The sequence below is a fragment of the Solea solea genome, chromosome 20 (genome assembly GCF_958295425.1).
Source record: "Solea solea chromosome 20, fSolSol10.1, whole genome shotgun sequence".
Lineage (NCBI taxonomy): Eukaryota > Metazoa > Chordata > Actinopteri > Pleuronectiformes > Soleidae > Solea > Solea solea.
Window position 1 is genome coordinate 10,659,041 of NC_081153.1, and position 23,083 is coordinate 10,682,123.

The following is a 23,083-nucleotide window of genomic DNA, read 5'->3' on the forward strand; positions in this document are numbered from 1 at the left end:
TTTTTTCTCATTTAATTGTGTGTATTTGCTACTAAGGAGTAATAACTGCTTGTTGGTGTTTGCTGTGCACAATTCCCATGATCTGCGCCGCTTCCCGACGTCATCAAACTAGGTCTTTTGTTAGTGTATGAACTGAGAGAAATTACAAACGATGCATTGGAATGAATTATGTTGTTTTGACCTCCAGCTGTGACTTGTCCTGACATCGGCCACTCTGCTGTGGAGCACGGGAGATGGCGACTGATCTACGGAACTCAAAACCAATTCGATGCTATTATGATGCTCATATGTGACCCAGGATATTACTACAGGGGTCAAAGGATCATTCGCTGCCAAGCTAACAGCACTTGGAACTACCCAGATCCACGCCTGGTCTGTGGAAGTAAGTGAAAACTGCACATCTTACAGTCTTACATTCCCTGATGTTATTTAACTCGACTGCTTCATCTGCAGAAAAAGAACAGAAAAATCCGAGGCCAGGAAAATAAATTTGCAAGACTTGGAATATAATTGCATCCAAATCAATGTTATTTCCACTGTGATATTAAGAAAACATCATTACAAAACAGGCGCAAACCTTCCAACCAAAACAAAGTGAATGTAGACTAAAGAAAAACATATCCCAAACAAGACAAATGAATATTGATTTTATTTTTGACCATATGGCATTGCAATATTATGTTGTTTTTTTTCCATTTCAGTCATCTCCTGTGGGGACCTTGGGACCCCACCAAATGGCAACAAGATTGGAACATTGACTGTGTATGGAGCCACTGCCATTTTCTCCTGCAACACAGGTTATACCTTGGTGGGCTCTCGGGTACGAGAGTGTATGTCAAATGGGCTTTGGAGTGGAACACAGGTCCAGTGTCTCGGTGAGATCTGCAGCTGGAAAAAACGAAAGTTAAAAGTTGTGCACTTTAAAAGTTGAAAAGACTGATATGTGACCTTGACTGTTTCTTTACCCATTCATCCGTAGCTGGCCACTGTGGCACCCCAGAGCCTATCGTGAATGGACAGATAATTGGGGAGAACTACAACTATCGAGGCAGCGTTGTGTACCAGTGTAACCCGGGTTTTCGTCTCATCGGTGTGTCAGTGCGGATCTGTGAACAGGATCACCGCTGGTCAGGAAACACTCCTGTCTGTGTCCGTGAGTATCCGGAGATAATTTAATTATTTAAGCTCTGGGTGAAGTATGTTGGCTAGAATTTCAGAACCTCTGAATAAAAAAGGCACATCAGGGATTTGTAGTAAGTAAAACAAAAATATTACCTTCTCCCAATCAAACTAAGATCACCATGGATCACTACTTTAGCGACATTAAACTGTAAACTGTTTACAAGTAGATTATTTTAAGAGTGGTCAAGGCTGAAAATATTAAAATGTAGCTGCTGTGGGACAAATTCAGACAATTTCACTACAATTTCATTGTAATTTTTTTCTCCTTTGCCCTTTCCAGCCATTACGTGTGGACACCCTGGCAACCCCACCTTCGGTCTGACTCAAGGAAACCAGTTCAACTTAAATGACGCCGTGCGGTTCGTCTGCAATACGGGATACGTTCTGCAGGGCGCTGTGAAATCTGCCTGTCAGTCAAACGGGCAGTGGAGCAACTCCCTTCCCAGGTGTAAAAGTAAGTGTCGAGTACATCGCTGAATGCATGTGTCATGCGTTTCTGCATGCAGATAAATGGACTTTGATAAAGGCCAGATATCACATACCATAACATTACCAGCCACACTGTTACAAAACGGTGCATCGGCATTGAAAGTTGGAACTAGCGATCAGATTTCTGTGTTCACACTGACAGAAAAATCTTTTTTGGATATGAGTCACTTTAGCCTGGTAATCTGAACGTAGTCTATGTGCCTGGAGAGAGAGAGAGCGAAAACAGTTTGTTCAAAATCGTTTATGTTAGCAATTGCTAGCCAACTGGGATGCAGGCAAACTTGATGTACCATAACAGGAGGAAATGAGTATTGCGGTTGCAGAGGCCACAAAATCAGCGATGGCAAGACTCTTCATCATCTCGGGCTTAGACGACACAAGAGTCTCTGCCAATGCCAGAGCTGCATATTTCTGCTTTATGCTAGAGGCGTACTGGCAGACGATTTGAAGACCATGCATATGGCGAGTCACCTCATTAAGTTCCTCCGCACACAAGAAAAAAAAAAAAAAATAAAAAAAATTAAGGTCTGCTGAGTCTTTAGTGGGACAGCTCGCTCTGTCACAGCTGATGGAGCCAGCAAAGACAGGGAGGACCCAAAAACAGACATAGGTACACAAGTTCAGTGAATGAACTTTAATTGAAGTAAGCCAGGCATACAGACAAATGAATGAACAAGCAGGCAGGTACAAAAAAACACGTTACTACTTGCAGGTAAGAAGAACCGGGAGCAACACACTGGAGAATTAGCTGACAGTCTCAAAAGGAGCTGGTGGATACAGCTGGTTTAAATACTGGTTGGGAAAATCAGGAAGTGGTGTAGAGAGAGTGGGCATGAAAACTCATGAGAGAGAATAGGAAACACAAGCCATAATAAACGGGACTGAAACAGAAACCCAAATAGAACATTGTTATATGTACTGTATATTTACACCTCAAAAGGTTGGTCGATCTCAAAAAAATTCTTCCTCATTTCCTCATCTAGTTCTCTTTTTGTATAGTCCTCCTTTTATTTATTATCAGGTATTAAATTACCTATTGTATTCCACGAGGTCATACTTTCTTTGACCACAAATGACCCCAATCACAGAGAGCGGAGATGGAGCGCAGGGATACGCAGCGGGAGCAAGAGTTTAAAGGAGTCACTTTCTGGGAAATTAAAATGGAAAACCAAAGAAAAACCTGGATTATTTCATTAACACTGTCTCAACCGCATGGCCCGTTGAGGATTTGAAATAATATTTGCACGTGGTGTCATTTCCTCTCAGTCTTTAAGGCTCAGCCGTCAGAGATGGCTAACGATTATCACAGGATTCTTGAGAGTCCTCTGTGCTGTCTTTCTGGGGAACAGTACTGCTTTACTTTGAATTTGCAAGTGCTTTGCAAGTGCAGTGCTTTTTGTGACAAGTGATGTATCTCAAAATCTCCACGTGAGGGCTTCGTGACAGGCACAGGAAGGGGCCGCTCACAGGGATGGACCCAGAATCTGACAAGTTAGTGACGGAGCCAATGACAGATTGACTTATGAGATTGTTTTAAATGAGGAGAGAAGAGATGTTACCCTTTTTTTTCAGACACGAGGATGAGGAGGTTAAGCGTCCCACAGGAATACTCCCTCAGCGTTTATAAAAAAAAGTAAGAGTAGGGACATTTTCTCTCAAACATATGCCTTGGATCTCTATGCTTTAGTAGTTGCATCACATTAGCATTGGCCCTGTTTCCATGCAGAGGCTGACTCTGAGACGCGTTGTGTGGCAGACTCTATGTGTGGATGTGGGTGCCTTTTGCGGCAGTGCTTTATCCTCACCGTAAAGACATAAGTTGCTTAGAAGTCTGGTCGTCAGTCGGATTTATCACCTTAATTACAGCACGCAAGACATATTTGGTGAATCGTGCTTTCCTCTCTGTCATGTTCTTCTTCCCCCAAGTAGAAAACTTGAAGTTCTTTGACATCTGCTATATCCGTCTCACCTTTGCCGAAGCAAAGCTCAGCCATTGGCTTTTATTTTAAAGGCAGAGTGGGAAATTGATGGATACAGAAGGCAGGAAAAGAGGTGAGGGCAAGGCAGGAGTCAGTCAGACAGAGTTAATGATTTCTGTGGACTAGATTTTAACTACAAGAGTCTGTAGGGTCCATCAATAATGCAGGAAGCAGGAAAGTACCACCAGCCCAGCCAGTTTTCTATCCCGCTCTAATCACTACCAATTTGAGTTACAGCAACAGAGCCACAATAACACCTTCTTTGGAGGACTTGAGTGTTTATTTCTCTTCCAGCAATAAAAAGTAAAAGACACAGGACAGAAAAAAACATTCACTGACACACCACTTTACAGCACCAGTACTTGGCAGGAGACCAAGAGGAGGAGAGGGTGACCGGGGTCCCCACTTCTGAGTCGAACAGAGATGGATTACCTCAGCCATTCTTCCGCTTTCACTTTATTCTTTTGTCTTCCTCTCATCATTTCACTTTCTCTCCCACTGCCACACACAAAAATGTACCAGGAGGTCAGTCGTTTTAGGCGACTGCTGGATCACTTTTGAGCCTATGCTGCCCAAGCCCATTTGTACAAAGCTGAATTCCAAACTTGGAAAGTCTCACACTGAAGCAGGTCCAATGCTTTTACATGCACTATAGTGTTATTATGCAGCGAGTTGTAAATGATGGCACCACAGGTCAGCGCTCTACTGAAAGGAATACATTAAATTGGTATTTGGGGGTTATTTAGCTGTGCTAGCCTGTCTGGGAGGGTGCAATAAGTGAGCTTTTAGACACATTAGCATACAATGGGTTCATTCTGGCCGTGGCAAAAGCAAACTCGAGGAGGGGGGTAAGACTGGCATGGCAGACTGGGGGCATAATGGCTGTGTGGGCATAGTCAGAGAGTGTTTTAGAGACCATTAGAGTTTTGGCATCATAGTACACATTAAGTTGCAGAAATTGTTGATCATTGTACTCCGACTTTATTGAGGTGATGTAAGGTTTTGGTTTTGTGTCTCTGTTTCTGAAACATTGGTGCTGGTAGCAGTCACAGCCTGACACTCTGTCATACATTTTAATACATTCTGCACCATCATGGTCTCTTCCTCCGTAACCCTGTATCACACCTCCCCTCGCTCGCTGTCCCTGGCTCCTCACTCATCCCTCATTCTCGTCTTGCCTAACTCCCTCCATCTGGTGCTAAACTGACATGGTGCCTCTTCTCCCGTGAGCTCTCCATCCATCACCATCTCTGCAACACTGCGGCCAGCAGGAGACTGGCTCTAATGAAGCAAATGTTTATTTCCGGAGTCTGCCTCCTACTTCATTTAGAGTGGATGGATGGATGCCGGATGTTTGGAAGTAGTAAATGAGAAAAGTAGTGGACACAGAGTAAATGCAAAGGGAAAATTACTTCCAAAATGAGCATTTACTTTAAATCTATATCATGGCTGGGGAAAGGGTCCTTAAAAAAAGTCATTACATCAAATCATTATATCAAAATGCATACAATTTCTACACAAAATGCCTTTCTTCTTCTTTGTCTCCCTCATTTCCCCTCACCAACACGTCCCTCCCTGTCTTCAGTTGTGAACTGCACAGACCCAGGACACTTAGAGAACAGTGTTCGGCAGGTACTGTCCAGCGGGCCACACCGCTACAGCTTCCAGACCACTGTGTCGTATCGCTGTAACCCAGGCTACTATCTGCTGGGTACCAGCTCCGTCTCTTGTCAGGGGGACGGCACCTGGGATCGCTCCCTGCCAAAGTGCCTGTGTGAGTACCTCAACTCATGAGCCACTAAGTGATAGATTAAATAACTGGTCTAGCCCAACTGGCTTAACTCCCACTTCTAAAAGGGAGTCTTGCTCTCCATTTTTAACTCTAAAACTTCTTAATAAGCTGGATTTTAATTCACATGTGCAGGCAAATCGACATCACTCTATGGCATAACTTATTCACCTGTTCTCTTTTTCCCATCTCTCCACTTTGATTGGACAGTGGTGCTGTGCGACCGTCCCACCATGCCGCCGTACACCCAGATCTCCGGCGACCGTCGGACAGTGGGCTCAGTCATTAGGTATAGCTGCATGGGTCCGCGTGCCATCATCGGCAACACAACGCGAATGTGCCAGCTGGACGGCCAGTGGAGCGGCTCACCCCCGCACTGCTCTGGTATGGAACGCTACACCCAGACAGACTGCCTGACTCGTGATTTGTAGCAATAATAATGAAGACAACCCCATTTTGAGATGTGAAGCACTTGACGATTTTAAAAGAAAGTTTAGGCTAAAGTGGTAGAAGATGGGATGGGTGGATGTTTTAACAAACAGCATGGGGCTGCTGATATAATATTTCTTTAGCCCATCTTCTCAACTTGTTCTTCCCTTTCTGCCTCTGAAACATGAATAATTTAGATGTAGTACCGCTTTTCAGTACATGGTTTATATCTTAATGCTAGGCCAACAAAGAAAGAGTTTGGGTGGCAGCTGTAGGTTGATGCTTTTCTGCTCCACAGGCCTCAAGGGCAAAAGGAGTGTCCCCAATAAAAAAAAAAGTGCTTTAATCTGCTTATATTACACTGGAAGAACTGGATTTTCACACGTCAGCAGTGTTATGGAGCACGATAAACACATCGGCCCACGTACAAGGGTACATCTTCTCTCACAGCAACTCACTTCAGGACTCCGAGTACCCCTGAATGTTCACAAATACGAAAACGCACACACACAGTACCATAGGCTGCCTGACGATAAACTACTACCACAGCGACAGTTTAATATCACAATTCATGACACAACCTCTTTATAAAGATTTCCCTGGCTTAGTAATATTGACCAACTCTTTGTGAAATAAGGAGCAACAGCAGTGCCCATCAGTACTAAACGGTGTGGGATTGTTTTAAATTGAGGGCATTTGACAACAGGATTATGGTGTGAGGTGCAGAATACTTGTGTTTGTCAGGTCGATCAGTTGTATTGATCATTTTCTACGGCTTAAACAATTACATATGTATATATATACAGTATATATATATTTATATATATAGATATATATATTCACATATATATATCTACATATATGTATTCACATATATATGTAGATATATATATATATACTTAATATACACTTAATGTTTGGTAAGCTAGTCAATATTATATTCCTCTTGGGTGGCAGTCACATCTCTAATTACATACTTAATTTGAAAAGTCACTCTTACATCAGTACCTGATCTCCACAGGAATGAAATCTATTATTTTCTTTTTGCTTTCCAGGAGAGTCTGCCGGACTGTGTGGCGATCCAGGGGTTCCCGTGCATGGTATCCGTCTGGGCGAAGAGTTCACAGTGACCAGTGTTGTCCGCTTCAGCTGTGAGCCGGGCTATATATTGAAGGGTTCCCCTGAGAGAACCTGTCTAGCCAATGGTACCTGGCTGGGAACACAACCTGAGTGTCATGGTAAGGGATACAAAAACAAAGTGTTTTTTTTTTTTTCACCTGTCTGTTCTGATAAAACTAGACTGGACGACGGTGGTGATGCTATTCCATAAACCCAAAATGGTCTATTTATAAAGTAAGATGATATTGTCCATGATTCACAAGACAGTTTTTACACAAGGAGACTCTGGCCACAAGTCTTGTCTGCTCTCCCTTACATAGAGGCTTGAATGGTCATATAACAGATCTTTCATTTACTGTATACTGTATTTGGAGGAAAAAAGGATAGAATAACATGCCATGTGGTTGTAGCTATGGGAATATGAGGCAATGAGAATTATTTTCTACCTAATTGAGGGCAAGTTGAGAGTGTAAGGTGAGAGTGGAAAGTGGAAATACTGATAGACAAGATCAGTATGGATAGATGCTCTTTTGTGGAGAAAAAAAAAAACAGTCAGAATCTGGCCCAGAGGATTTCCCTTGTGTGTAGTGGGAGAAATTCTATTCACATCCTTATTACATATCGCCTCTGACCTGGATGGTCCAGAGATTCATAATGATAATGAGGACTGAAGCTACACCTACACGTCCAAGTTATGATATGTGTGTTACTACACTGAAGCACCTACCTTTACTCAACATTGTGAAGGTAAGATAGAACAAAGAGGCGAGGCTTCTTTTTGTAGCGACAAGGTAACTGCATTCAGCAGAAAAAATCAAATACAAAGAGGCTTTTTATAGATGATCTCTCATGTGGCAATCTTGTACAACGCTTAAGTCTTGTGTGTTTGAATCAGCCTTATTTGGATTATTATTAAGTCATTTACTGTCAATACTAGTAGGCCCCGCTTTATTTTTATTATCCTTCCAGCTGTCAGGACACTCACAGGACACACTTGCTTTTTCCTCTCATTGGTTATGGATTCGCAGCATGAGCAGCGGTATTTACTCATCACCTACCGACAAACACAGAAAAAAAAGTTTTCACTCTCTTCCATCCACAAATCTATTACTCACATTGTATTATTTCTTCTTTGCCCCTCTCTTGCTCGTAATGACGACGTAGCTCTTCCGAAACGTACAGAGCGGATAAACTCGGACAATGTGTTTACCTATATACATTAACAGATCAACACATATACAAATTCAGCAGAGTTGAGAAATCCTTCACAAAATTGTAAATCACCCGTAATTCACGAGTCGATTAAAAAGAAAACAAGTTTTTATTGTGCAAGTTAAAATGTCCATATATTTGCAGTACTGATAGCAAGAAATGTCTCATAGATTATAAAGCGTTCTTTCTAGAAGCTTCTCTCTCTCTCCCATGCTTCACTTGTGGTCCTAACACCCCCTGCACACAGACACACACACACATGGAAAACCCTTTCTTCTCACACCACCACCTCTCTTCTTGGCCTCACTCAGTCTCACTCCCTCTGTGGCGTGCGGTATGCCTTCTAGCCAAGGTTGCCCACCTGTTCTCAGTTGGCACAGACTTCAAGGGCCAGGTCGCATCTGGTCATTACGGTAAGGCGATGCCCGGAGGTCTCTGGGGGCCCCGGGGCAAGCTGGAGACTGTAATGAACAGAGTCATTGCTGGCGGATAGGACAGACATGACGGGATTCTGTGAGCAAAGTATTGGTCCATCAAAGCAGAGTTACGTAATGAAGCTCCTGTGGATGCATGAAAAACAGAGAAATGGAAAACAAACCAGGCTACATGCATTGAGAGGTATAGTAGAATATTAACTATATATAATAGCTTGAGAGAATGAGTTTAACCAGCTTTATTCAAGACAACAGGTAGAAGACATGTGTGGAGGATAAAGATCTGATCTTTCCACTGTAGGCACTGTAGAATCTGTAACAGTATAGTGCCAGCACTCCTTACCCCATCCACTGTTGTCCCCACCTCACTTCACTACACATGACATTTTACCTTTGGTCATTTGGAAAACAATCTGTCAATGAATACTGACTTCTTTTTTTTTTCCCCCCTTGTTTTTTAGTTATATCCTGTGGAAACCCAGGAACTCCCCGGAATGCCCAGATCCTGATCCATGATGGCCTCACGTTTTCCAGATCCATCACTTACACTTGCAGGGAGGGCTATTACTCTACTGGCCTGCTCACTCGACACTGCACTGTGAACGGTACTTGGACCGGGAACATGCCTGAGTGCTCAGGTAATTAACAGCTCCAACAGGAACGACCTGAAAAGTGGTTCTATTCGTACTTGTCTTTTTGGTCCCTATCTTAATGGAAATGTATGATTCAGGATTATTTTCCCCGATTGCTTGGATAAGTCTGAGCACTACACCAATGGTTACAAATCAATAAAGTCAAATAAAAAGGAAATCCAACTTATGTAAGACAGGTAATGTCGGGCTAGAAATGCATGGGAGCACGGACGCTATTTTGAAGTCAGATATTTTTAGCAATTCATGTGGTGTTTTTTTTTTTTTTTTCCTGCATCAGTAGGAGGATATTGGTTTGTGGCATGATCCACTCAAATGGCACAGGCCTGACTGACAGGCCTTTATCATCATGTTTCACAAAAGACACACAGCTGCTGCACACAGCCGTGAGACCCTGGCAAATAGAGGTCACCAAAAGAACCTCTTTTTTTGTCCCTGAATGGAGAGGATGAAAACCTTCTCCAGCACCATTATGGTGTTCAGAACTCAGTAATGCATAAAGGTAAAGGTGTACATGTTGACACACAGCATCACAGTCATATGAATAGGAGCAAAAGAAAATGTTTACTCAACAAAGCCTCTTATGCATTGCACCTCTAACTTATTACTGTGAGGCGAAAGTTATAGCCCCCTTTTTATAGTGTCCTCAGTATTATGCACAGGGTGAGGTCTAGGGTTTGTGGTTGTTCACCTTCGATTATCTATAACCATATAAGTGTTGGTACAGGGTCAGTAGATGTTGTGGCGGCAGGCAGTTCACTCTAACCAGGGCAATAGGGAAGACACTACAATTCCACAGCCGACTGGGACTGTTGCTGAAACACCAGTCATGTCAAATCTTGAGAAATCATTCACATTTTTTTTCATCAAGGAAAGCGGATTTTACTTGTCAGAAAGCAACAGCTCAATGTTGGCGCTGCAGAGTCGCACAGTGGAGCTCTGACTTGTGTTACTCAATCACACTGTTTTTTTACCCCCCCACAGGACATAAAAGAATAATTAAGGACAAAGATGGTACATTTTGGAGCTACTCTAGCGGGATTACCTGCCTAAGATTTAGTCTCTCTGCATCCTGAAAGCTCTCAGCTGTAGACAATCAAAGTGCAAGGGCATGTCTTTCAGATGTGAAGCATTAAATCACACCGTGGGTGATTGTGATTGAAAAGTCTTTTTTAGCATATACTGCATGTGGTACACACATACCATCAAAAAGTGGTTGTCTATAAATTAAGTGCTAATTGCCCGTGGCGACGTGTCAGCTGTGTTGCTTTTTACATTAAATTTTGATGGTGAGGTGAAATGCTTGGGTCAAGTGCATATAACAGTCCATTAATTTTGAGGCTCCATCCAGTGTGTATTCCAAAATAGTGTGTTTACTTGTTTCCTTTAACCCCAAGTGTGTGTGCCATTGGTTTTCTGATTTACCAAGAACTGTAACATGAGACATGATGGCTTACACGTTAACTCATCAATGTCCTTGTGTCTAATTGATATGTTCTTACTTTTTGACAGTAATCAACTGTGGCGACCCTGGAGTGCCAGCTAATGGGGTGAGGTTAGGGAATGATTTCACTTACAACCACACCATCAGTTTCCATTGTTCTCCTGGTTTCAACATGGACGCTGACCGGGCCTCCACACTTGTCTGCACCAAGGATCGTACCTGGAATGGCACCAAACCACAGTGTAAAGGTAAAGTTGTGTGAATAGTAACACGATGACCGTTCTGAGAGTTATTATGGAAGAAAAGAGCAAACGGGTGCCGTTGACCCGGTCTCAAAATGCATCTCTGTCTCCTTGTAGCAATCATTTGCGGTCAACCGCCCACAATCCCAAACGGACAGGTCGTCGGAACGGACTTCACCTGGGGCTCCAGCATCAGCTACTCCTGTAACCAAGGTTACCAGCTGTCCCTGCCCACCGTGTTAACATGCCAGGGCAATGGGAACTGGAGTGGAGAGAAACCTCAGTGCTTCCGTGAGTGTCCCTGTGCTTGAATGCCCAATAGCATTACATGCCGTTGATTTGTCTGTGACAAGACTCACATTCCTCTTCCCTCCCGCCGTAATCATTGCAGCTGTGTTCTGTGGAGACCCAGGCACCCCAGCCCAAGGGAGGAGGGAGGACAGAGGATTCACCTACCTGTCGTCAGTCTCCTTCTCTTGCTACCCTCCTCTTGTCCTGGTGGGCTCTGTAAGGAGATATTGTCAGTATGACGGCACTTGGAGTGGCACGCAGCCCTCGTGCATAGGTGAGCTGTTACTGTCGTTGTATATTTATGGTAAGAATCACAGGTTGTTGGCATCGGTGTGTATGATTTGTCGTCTGCATACCCAGTGCACACAGCAGGGTTATATTTAATAACCTTGCATTGAGTTTGCTTACATGTTAACACTTTATTTCTTTTGCCTCTTTACAATCAAGAAATAATGACAGCAGAATCATTTAACATCGCTAACAAGGTCTAACAATTATGTCTTTTGATTGATCCGTCTAATTATTTCAAAACAACTTGGAGCAATTTTTCAGAGCTGTGACTTGAGTACAACCAAACTCTTTCTTCCCTATGTAGACAGAATATACTAAATAAAGTAAGACACACTTTTTTGAAGATAACACTGGGAGCCAAGTGTCGTCATAATATTGTTTCTGCAAAAACAAAACAGACAAAAACAAAGTTATTTAATGAGTAAGCTTTTCTGAAACACTCTGCCGAACCATTAAAGGAAATGGAAAATGTGGTGCTCCAGCCTCAGGTCCATGGTGGTATTTGGAGTTTAAGTAAAAAGGTGTAAAATATGCACACAAATACAAACCTCTGACCCAATAATTGTAGTCGACTTTATAGTCATGGGTCACCAGTAATTGCCCTGCGTACGAGTCATTTATCGTTTGTTTAGGCCCTGATGGGAAACTGTAGTGCCTGACATGAGGGAAAGGTTTAACTTAGTATGTGTTAATCAATTAGAAATGTGGACCATCGACCAGCCAAAGGTAAAGCAGCTACCGAGCATCTCTTGCAGCGACTCTCTGTTACTCTAAACACCTTAGAAAGACTGGCCTCTTGTGGCCTCTTGTTCAGCCTCTCAAATTAAAGATGACTCCACGAAGACTAATTGAATCCTTCTTGAGAAATGAGAGGTTCTACTTTTCAATTAGGGGATTTTGAAGCTTTCTTATGAGGACAAAAAAAATTACAAAAGAAATAAATGAATGAACAAAAGAATAAATCAATATAGGAATAAATTAATATATACAGTAGGTAGATAAACAAAGAGATAGAATAGATAAGTGCAGAAATAACTACAACAATAAATAAAATAATAGTTTTATTTATCCATTCCTTTATGACTTTGTGGATTTCTGTATTTATTTATGAATTCATTCGTCCACAAAGGAGGTTCTGGGGTTCTAGTGTAGAGCAGGACTGGTTACAGGTTCTGCTTCTGAGTGAATGACTAAATAAATAAATAGAGAAGTAAACAAATTCATTATTTATATAAATGAATAAATAAAATGATTATTTTATTGAAAGAAAGATAAAATGGGTGAAAAAGAGATGTGAATGAATAAATAAATGCAATGATGTATGTATTTTTTTTTATTTCTCCATTTATTTATTCAGTTTGTTTTCATTTATTTATTTTACTGAAGGCTGTGTGTGAGACGCATGATTAACGGCGTGTGGCCTGATCAGGGAGGATAAGTGTGTTGTGTTATAAGCTGCTTCCAGCAGGGATTGAGCCTATACATTACATTCAAATCACTAATAATACCTGATTTCCCACTGGTCAAAAAACCCATTAAGAGTTTAAACAGGTTTCAGTGGGAATGTGATAACTTAACGTTCACTCCTGGGTCAAAATGGCTGCAATGCACACATGATGCTAAGACCCAGGTGAACATGCTAAATTCGTCTTTAATCTTCTCCAGCACAAAGCTACAATGCAACGCTACTTTTTTTTTAGAAGGATTAGAGCTACGTGCTGATGGGGCAGCACTCTGTATAATAGTGTTTATTCATTAGAGTCATCTAATTGAAGAGAGACCAAAGTAAACGATGCAAAATAGTGACATGACATTAACACTGAGAGCTCTGCAGTTGTTTCTTTCTTCATTTCCGGGGCACCCACGACGCAGGGCGGACCAAACCACTGACAGTGGGAAAGGGAATCACCTTTTTTATAGTGGCTGCACCTGGGTTTAAAAATCCCGGGTGCACCTGCTAATTTTAATGTGAAAGAGCCTCAAGAGACTGCAGCAGAGCGCGTGTAATGAATATGTCATGTCAATTTATGGCCTTGACTGTCACAGTCAATATTTCATACTTTAATTTTGAACATTTCCCCACACAATGTCTCTTAAGTGATGCATTGTGCATATAATAAATGTGTGCTTTAACATAGTAGTTATTAAAGTGTGTGCGTGTGTGTGTGTGTGTGTGTGTTTACAGATCCCACCCACACTACATGTGGTGACCCTGGCTCTCCTCTCTTTGGAAATCAGAACAACAGTCAAGGCTACCAGGTATGAATATGTGTTTGTGAAGGACATTTTATGAATATGTTGAATAAAAATCTAATTAAAACCTGAAAGAAAAAGCATTTTCTTTCCGTACTGTATCTATACTTTAAGTCAAATTCATGAGATCAATTCTGAGCACAGATTACAGCAATTGTAATCTTCTGACACCTGCCAGTAATATTTAAGTTGACACGATGTCGGGAAAAAAACACAAAATATCGACCACCAGCCTCATTCAATATCCCAGAAACGTCAAGACAAGGCTGTGTTGCTCCACAAATTCAAGACAATATACTTCTATTTGATCAAACCCAAAACATCTGATCGTTAAATATTGCCACGCGTACGTGTGCAAAATCAGGTTGCATTTTGTCCAATCTGCATTCTGTTGTTTGTCCCCACACAGATCAGCAGCACTGTGTTCTTCAGCTGCAGAAAAGGCTACTTACTGCAGGGCTCTATTTCTCGCACCTGTCTGCCCAACCTCACTTGGAGTGGTTTTCAACCTGACTGCATTGGTAAGCACACTGTCGGCCAATAACTCCAAAAATATACAGCACATGCTGTATACTTGAGAGGGAATCAAAACCTGGAGCCAAAGTTTTTGCATTGCTCAAAATCTGACATATGCTGTATATTCTTTCCTGACCCGCACACCTCCGCCCTCCGTGGTATTTTTCCACATTTGCTGTCTTCTGATCCCCCTCTTTGCATAATCTCCTCATCCCAATTTTAACCCGTCTCTCTAAAACCCACTCTCCTCTTTTCAATCTCCTCTCTTTCGGCCTCCTCTCTAGCTCACCACTGCAGCCAACCCGAGCTGCCGGCCCAGTCTGATGTGAGAGCCATTGAACTACCATCCCTCGGCTACACGCTCATCTATACATGTCAGCCGGGTTTCTACTTGGCTGGAGGATCAGAGCACAGGACCTGCAGGTCCGATGGGAGCTGGACAGGGAAGCCACCTCTCTGTGCAGGTAGGAACACGGTTCTCTTAAATCAACAAGGGAACACAAGAAAAAAAACATGTACATACATCCTTTTAGGTTTTTTCTGCGCCCTCAATTTCTACAATATTATTTACATAGCTTGAATGCGTGCACATTAGTTGTACTTGTTGTACTTTGCAGTCGGCTTGTGCAAAATCAGTAAAATCAGTAATTAATTTAATGATTTACTGATTTTAGTGAGAATCTGTTAGGATAAGCTGGATGAGCCTTATTCAGCAAACAACTAGAAGTGATAAAAATTTGGATTTATTGGGGAGATATGGGTTCTGGCTAAGGGTAAAGATTAAATGACAGGTTGCAGAATGGACCCAAAGACGCCTAAGAGGTGAGTGTGGCTGGATGAGTGGCCAGTTGGCAGAGGAATGAGCTGGGCATCAGCCTGGTGAGGCAGGGGGTTTTAAAATATCTGAAAATTATGAAACTAATGATAGATATTTTTTACTTTAAACTGAGGAAGGTAAATATTCCTACCCGTTAGTTATTTGCCTCTGAAGCTCTGGAAGTTTGATCCTTTGTTATTGGATTTTGTTATTAGGGTTTTGATGTGGAGAACCCTAGTGGGGGAAATTGCACACTATGTATTGAAGTGTGCACATGACCCAGTTTCCCAGGGAAGCACACAGGTTTTTATAATGGGCATTTTCTCTCCCTGCCACATTTATTAAAAAAAGCAGTGGGGGTCTACTCTGTACTAGTGCTGGATTTAGTGGTGACTCACGTTGGTAAAGTGGGCATTTGGCTAATGTTGATGAATCGCTTTGCCAACTGTTGCATATTCTTCGACACATGCCAGAAAAGAATGGCCCATCCATGATAAAATGACACTGCCTGGACATACACTCACACAGACTATGCAAACCTGATTAGCACATCGCATCCCATTGATTAGGTTAGCAGAAGTACCTCTTATAAATGATGCAGCCGTGTTAACAAGGTCTAGCAGAAAAATAGACTGCCATTAAGTCACCCCCAAAGCATTGGCCTAAACACATATAGGGGGGGGGAAGAAATAGAGTAATCGACACACAATTATCTCGGGCAGACAAATGCAAATGGTTTAAAGAGAAATGTACAGGGTGATGCCCGTGCCATTAAAGTGAAAGGCAAGAAAGAGAAGTGGCCTTAGACCATATGGGATATTAACAGCGCCTGCGAGGGCAGCCAACGGAAGCACGGCTCAAAAGACTGACGGCTAATAAAGTTGAAGGCTGGAGCGGTGTGTGCATATGTGTGCTTGTTCGTGTCTATACATTCATCCAAGGTGATGTTTGCGCTCGTAAACCACAAGTCGGTGCGCCTGTCTTTGTCTGTCTCTGTCTGTGTGTGGGTGGGTGGGTGTATGTTTACTATAATGGAGGAGAGCAAAGGCCCTCTGTGAGTTGTAAGGCATTATTAAACTGCTTCCCTTGAAGCTGCAAAAACTGTGTCTGTAACTTACCTGAAGCCCTGCAGGGACACCTGGGCTGCTCTTTGACAAATGAGTCAAGTCCTGTTGCAGGGCGCCTTCAGTCTGGTTGTGTGGAAGTTGACAGGAGGTGCTTTTATTGTTCTATTTAAAGTTTTTTTTTTTTGTTTTGTTTTTTTTAAAGTTTGATCTTTTCTTTTCTCTTCCTGAGACGTTTACTTGTGTTCATGTTTTGTTTTGTGTTCTTTAGCTGATAATCGCCCAAGTGGCAAGAGCCCAGTGGGAACTGTGCAGGAGCCGCCCTCCAAATTACCAGGTAAGACATGATCCTATTTGCATTTTAATACACAAAAGAATAAATCTTTATTGTGATTGTTCTCGGAAAACTGTGAAAAAACAGTCTGGCAGCAACTCTGGTGGCAGCAGCCATAAAAAATACAAGCATAACGAACAGAACACTAAAATCACTACAAAACACTTTTGTATTTAAAGCACACTATAAATAATAAATAATTAATAAAGTGCTGGTATTTTAGGGTTATGGTCAGGGGGGCGATGGAGAGGGCTGCATTCAACATCTCGTGTCCTCAGTCCTCAGCGGTACAACACATTTCATAGCTTGTGGAAAGAAACTGTTAATGTATTTCAAAATGTTTGTACTTTTTCCCACCCCGGACTTATCACTAAATTTTGATATTAATCTACAATACACTATGTCTAATAAGAAATAATAAATTCTCTTCGCTTCTCTCCTCTTATCTGTAGTACTTGTATCACTGATTCATTCCTCCTCTCAGTGTAAATCTACTCTAATCAGCAAAGTGACTTAGCAAATGATTTGGCAGCCTCCGCTCACTTGGACAATTTAGTGGGACACTTTTGGTCTCTGTCCATGGGTCCTTCAGAAATAAAAAATAGTATTCTAATATTTCTTCAAGTTAAAAAAAGAAAAATCCTCACACTTTGCCGTATCTCCTCTTCCCTCGAACAGTTCCTGGTGGCGTATTTGCAAAGAACTCTCTGTGGAGGGGATCCTACGAGTACCTGGGGAAGAAGCAGCCTGCCATGCTCAGCATCACTGCCTTCGAACCCTTTAGCAACCGCGTTAACGGGACGCTCATCGACCACAGTGGAGTAGAGCTCAAACTAGCTGGTAGGTATTTTCGTCAGTGGAACGATGTCACAAATCTCAACGCTCTACGTTTTTTTTTTTTGTCGTATAAAAGTCCTCCTCGTGTGTTTCCTTTCAGTTCAAGTGGCATATCTGTGAGACTAACTCAAGTGAGGACAAGAAGCAGTGAATGAATGTGTTCCCTGCGTGAAGTAGATTATCGCTGCGCTCACAGAACAGCAGACATTTTATTTTTATTTTTTTCCCCTGTGGCATAATCACTGTGCAGCTGTGATCATTAAGGAAGAATTTGCATCTGTAACGGTTTGGACACTTCACTCTGCTGTACCTGGGCGCCATCAATCTACAATACGCTCTATTAAAAATTAGTTTCTACAGCGACACCACACTCTTGACTGAAAGTTAGCCAGTGTAGGTTGTTGCCATATCGCTTTATTGTGAAATTCAACATCAAAGGTCCAGTGTGTGAAAATGTAGGAGGGTTTATTGGCAGTAAATGTAATATTAAGTGTGTAACCCTTAAGTAAACGCTGTTTGGTTTTTGTAGCCTTAGAAAAAGCCTTTTATTTATGTATGTTTCAACAGCAGGCTGAACAGATCAGATTATCATATTTTGAAGGGGAAAACTGCACAAATGAAGAGGAACGGCTTCGGCCAAATTAATTAGCCGATGCTTGAGTCAGTGAAGGAGAACGAGAAAACGGCAGAGATAAAAATAAATGAAAATGTTTAAAAGCACTTCTGTGAGTCGTGCCATTGCACTAAGTGACACACTCTCAATTCACCATGAATATAGGCAAAGTAGTTTGATCTGAGTCAATCCCATATATGCTGTCGTCTTGCTGTCAACCCTCTGTAATGCACCAAATCCACAGCCGAAGATGCTTTAAGTGTCTCTATTTGTCTACTGTCACTTGCAATGTGTGACTCAAATGTGCAAACGGCATGAAGCCCCGTTGTGAAACACACACAGTTATGTGCCAAAGTTGCTACTCACATCTTTTTTGAGACACACTTTATTTGTTAATTGTATTTATTTATTTGAGCGTCAGTCAAGAATACAGTTCAGGACTAAGAGCAATCAAACACAGCTTTTAGATACAGAGGATGGCGTCGACACAGAATGCTCAGACAGTGAGTCAGGTTAAGTTGTTGTACGCCTAATAGCGAAGGACTCTTCCTCATTACTCTTTGTCGATTTGTGATAAATAACTAGAATCCCGATGACATCGGTCAAAAAGCTTCATTTTAACTTGTCGACAACACTTCCTTTCTAAAATGTTCTCTGTAAACCCTGATTGTGTATCGACACTTCAGTTTCACCTAATCCTGCCTGCAGCTGTCCTTCTACTTTCTCTCTTTTCAGCAGACAACGTTGCACATCTCGTTTCGACCTCCACAGTTCATCGTAACTTCCGTTTTCTGTATTGAATGACAGTTCAGTGAATCAAACTCTAATCCTAGTTACAGTAATAGCTAAACAACGGCTACGAGACCGAGTTTCTGAGTACAATGAAGACATGCGATGCCACTCTTTTTATTGACTCTTTCTTGGTATTAGATTACCTCTTGTTCAGTGCTTATTTTGTAACGTATAATCATGTCAGACACAGTCTATTTTGTATTAAGGAGGACACACTGTCAAAACACCAGTGGTGATGGACATAATTCATAGGATTTATGGTTCTTTATTGTTTTTGTTTTGTTTTTTTTCAATTTCTGAAGTCCGTAATAATCATCTAATTACATCTGTATCACACCACCCATGAGGTTTCAATGCAGCTGTTGCTCCCAAATAACTGTACTCCTTTATTCCTGTAGGTACATATAAGAGGGAAGACGCTCAGCTCCTGCTGCAGGTCCACCAGATCAGAGGTCCTGTGGAGATCTTCGTCAACAAGTTCAAAATAGACAACTGGGCCCTGGACGGACATGTAAGTGCAAGTGCCGGGTCAGGTTCAATACAACACCTCTCTTTGTTACTGCAATGCTATTACATCACACTCTCACTCGCACACACACACACACACACAAACACAAAGCTGTTTTGTGAGAAATGCACAAGTACACATACACACTAACCTTGTCACTCTGTGGAGATGGAGAGCCCACCAAGAGTTTTCTCTTTAATTAAAATGTCAGTTAAATCATTGCCTGGTAATCAGTACTCGACAGACCCTCGCTCCACTCCTCGCTTCCATATCAACCCCCCCCAAACCTCAGGCACCACCGTTGCACAAACACTATGGATATTATTAACAAAGCAGGTCACAGTATATACAGTTTTTCATGCACATTTTCTGAAGATGTAAACCCACAAGAGTTTTTGTACAAGAGCAAAAGTGGAGCATCCCTCTTGTGTCACATCCCTACGTGTTTATGCTTCGTCTGAGTGTGTTTGTGCTCTTGGGCAGAAAACCGTCATATTAAATGTCAGCCACAAGAGCACCTCTTAGTTCCTTTGATATGATATTTCGCTTTCTGCATGCTCCACCTCCCGACACTTTGATGATACACTCTTTTGTGAAGCCTGGGACGTGACCGTTAAAGTGTCTGTCTTCCATTCCTCTCTCTCTATCTCTCTAGGTGTCCTATATCTCCTCATCCAACTCCTTTGTTTACCAGGGATTTGTAAGAGGAAAAGGCTTCGGACAATTTGGTCTCCAGAGACTGGGTGAGTGAAAATCCATTTCGGCCAAGTGGTCTCCTGACTGTATACCTGAACACAGTGAAAACCTAGCCAGGCAGGTGACAATGGTATCTTCAGCTGGAATCACAGGAGTGGAGATTAAACTAGGGCGGGACCAGAAACCAGAATGGCTAAATAAATGGCCCTTACCCCAGAGAAACAGGGATCAGTCTTCCACAAAACATGACAAAGACTACAGTTTGCAAGCTGTCTGTGAAGGTCCTCAGTCATCCAGTTAATAGTCATCTTCAGTAGTTAGCTACTGGACAACTGAAAGTCCAGTTGCCTACAGCTAACTACTGAAAACACGGTTTGCAAAGTTAGCCATAGCTCAAATTCTATTGTTGCTTTTTGGACAATTTGACAAAGATGGTGTGAAGACCAAGGGTTTTATCCTTTGGAGACCACATAAAGATGATGAGATGATCTCAAGCACATACATTGAGCAGGAGCTGTGAAGACACCACTATATGGTTCATGTGGTTCATGTAGCTGCTGCTGTTGTTCTATGTGCACCGATTTCAAGACTGACTCCAAGACTGACTCCACTTACTCAAAATAATAAACAGGAAATAAAGGAGCTCCGACTAAAACATTTTTTGTAACGACATTAGTGCCAACAAAGTATTTATAGAATGGCAAAATAAGTGTAAGGGAGGAAAATGAGTCAGACATCACCGCATGTATCAGAAACGACTTGGGACAGACTGTTTATTGGAAACAAACACCCAGCAACGATTCTGACCACAGTAAAAACTCCTTAAGTAACTATTTAGATTGAACAGGCTTGTGTGAAAAGAGCTGAGCCACAGAGGAGCCTCACTATGCACAGAGCTGGCCACCAGACGATTCATTTTCATATTCTGAATATGAGTCCAAACAGATGAATGGAATTGTCTCCAATTAGCCCCGAAATATGAAATGATTACAGCAAAATAAATAATTTAAAAAGAAACAAGAACTGGGAACTCAGACAAAAATAGCTATCCTTGGTTAAATACATTTTTTCTTTTGTATTTCTTTTGGCTTCTCCCTCTCTGGGGGTCGCCACAGGGGATGAGCTGCATATTTGATTTCATAGAGATTTTTTAAACTGGATTCCCTTCCTGCCCCCTCCGTGGCTGGGGTTAGGGTTAGCAATGAGCAGTAGAGATTAGGTTACCTTGCTCAGGGGTACCCCAACCCAGAACCGGCAACAAGCCCAATTCCCTTCTGCTCAGCCATGCATATTTAAAGATCAATAAATTTGATTAGGTATATTATTGTCTCTGTAAACGAGTGTGTTAAAAACAGGATGAGCATATTATCACATTATGCTTTGCTTGTTATGGAGATGATGCTCTCTGTAATCAGGGTCCGGCTATTACTGTAAACAGTACGATGACAACATGAAACATCGCGGCTGACTCAGATTATCTAGTGAAATTACTGGAAGTGTCTGGAAACACTTGGATTACGACAGAGAAACATGAAGTTGGTCCACAGCTACATGCCAAAAGAGAAACACAGGTACAGGAACTGGTGTCCACAGTTTAGAGGTTCAAAAGTCTTTGGACTGACACAAAGTGAAATAAAATCATTGTGTTTAGGTCTACATGTTTCTATTTTATATATTTTAAGACACCATATGTTGCAGAACATTCAGAGACATCTGCTCACCTCAGTCGAAATGTTGACCCTCAGTTCTTTTCTATATTGATGTACAACCGCTCAACTCGGTGCCTCAAGAGAATGAATGTGGCATGTTATATTGCTGTGCCACTGTGTTTCGGACTAAATGTTCGTGACCTTGAGTAGAGCTGCAGGTGCTTTCACTGTATGCAATTTGTTGTGCTGGTTTTTCCCATTTATTGATTTACTTGTACAAATGTGACAGCGCATCGAGTGGATTTGTTCTGTGAATCCAGAACAAAGAGCTGAATACAATTCACAAACATGATGAATAATCATAAATTTACAGTACATCCACACTCACACGAACATGGGAGACTATATCTTTATATAACTTTACTTCTGCCTCCCACTGTTACAGACCAATTTGAGTTATTTAAGTTTGGATTTCACCTCGCTTTTTAATGAACACTTAAGTCTGCGAAAGACATTAATATACACTAAATTAAATTGCGACACAAAGACATGTAATATAGTGAGATATGTGACTGAAGTTGAATATAAAATGCAGTTGAAAGCTTCTGTGTTCAGATTTGCTCCCTCATATGGGACATTGACCTCATGTTAACTGATCAATACAATCACTTAAGTGGACAATGCTACTGTTTTTGGTGGGTTTTTGATGATGATGATGTGAGTGATGAAGACAGATTTCTCAGGAATTCATCATCTTTCAAAAAAAAACAAAGACCCAGTTCGTTTGGCCATATTCCAAATTGGCTGCAAAACAGATTGAAGAGCAGACGCGTAGGTGCAATAACAGATCTAACATAAGCAGGGATTTGGAATTGAGTATGGTTGACATAGATTTAATGTGTGTTTACAATGGGGAAAGTTGCCTGAAAGTGGATGTGAGAGTGGTAGCTGAATGAACAGCAGGTGCAGGACCCTCTCCTCCTCCTCTTCCTCCACTTCCACCCTGCCACAGCACACCGACTGAGCAAACAGCTCTTTATTAAAACACAGGACTGAGGATGGTGCCAGGTTTTCATGTGTATTTGTGATTAAGTGCGTGTGAGAAAGTGGAATATGAATCTGGGACTTGGGTTAGATGTCATGGAAACAATCCTACTCAATCTGTCAACATTTCTGTGTCGTATTAAAACTCAGCGGTGGTGTAACCGTGAGTGTGGTGTTAGTGTGTTTGTGCATCTGTTTTGTGCGCCCGAGCTTGTACAGCAGGGGGTTGATTGGCAAACACAGCAAAACCCACTAACTGAATTCCTTCTTGTTTGCAACTGGTCCTTTATTGGAGCCTTTCTTGGCACTCTGTGGCAAACAGGTGGACCGCCACTCCACCACTGCTGCTGCAGAAACATGCCATACCTCTGTCAATTAGAGAATGAACCTGGAACGAGTGAATAGCTGT

General features: G+C 41.9%; 1 protein-coding gene across 1 annotated transcript in view; it reads left to right on the forward strand.

Annotated features, from left to right (window-relative positions):
* csmd2 (CUB and Sushi multiple domains 2) overlaps positions 1 to 23,083 on the forward strand; it is a 207,931-nt gene that overhangs the window by 182,644 nt on the left and 2,204 nt on the right. Inside the window, exons 52-69 of the mRNA XM_058618872.1 lie at positions 188 to 382; positions 702 to 875; positions 980 to 1,153; positions 1,463 to 1,636; positions 5,236 to 5,424; positions 5,650 to 5,823; positions 6,924 to 7,106; positions 9,095 to 9,271; positions 10,796 to 10,975; positions 11,087 to 11,260; positions 11,361 to 11,534; positions 13,737 to 13,810; positions 14,214 to 14,325; positions 14,605 to 14,784; positions 16,473 to 16,538; positions 17,214 to 17,375; positions 19,176 to 19,288; positions 19,941 to 20,028. Of these exons, the coding sequence (XP_058474855.1) occupies positions 188 to 382; positions 702 to 875; positions 980 to 1,153; positions 1,463 to 1,636; positions 5,236 to 5,424; positions 5,650 to 5,823; positions 6,924 to 7,106; positions 9,095 to 9,271; positions 10,796 to 10,975; positions 11,087 to 11,260; positions 11,361 to 11,534; positions 13,737 to 13,810; positions 14,214 to 14,325; positions 14,605 to 14,784; positions 16,473 to 16,538; positions 17,214 to 17,375; positions 19,176 to 19,288; positions 19,941 to 20,028 (2,763 nt within the window). The remainder of the gene's footprint in view (positions 1 to 187; positions 383 to 701; positions 876 to 979; positions 1,154 to 1,462; positions 1,637 to 5,235; positions 5,425 to 5,649; positions 5,824 to 6,923; positions 7,107 to 9,094; positions 9,272 to 10,795; positions 10,976 to 11,086; positions 11,261 to 11,360; positions 11,535 to 13,736; positions 13,811 to 14,213; positions 14,326 to 14,604; positions 14,785 to 16,472; positions 16,539 to 17,213; positions 17,376 to 19,175; positions 19,289 to 19,940; positions 20,029 to 23,083) is intronic.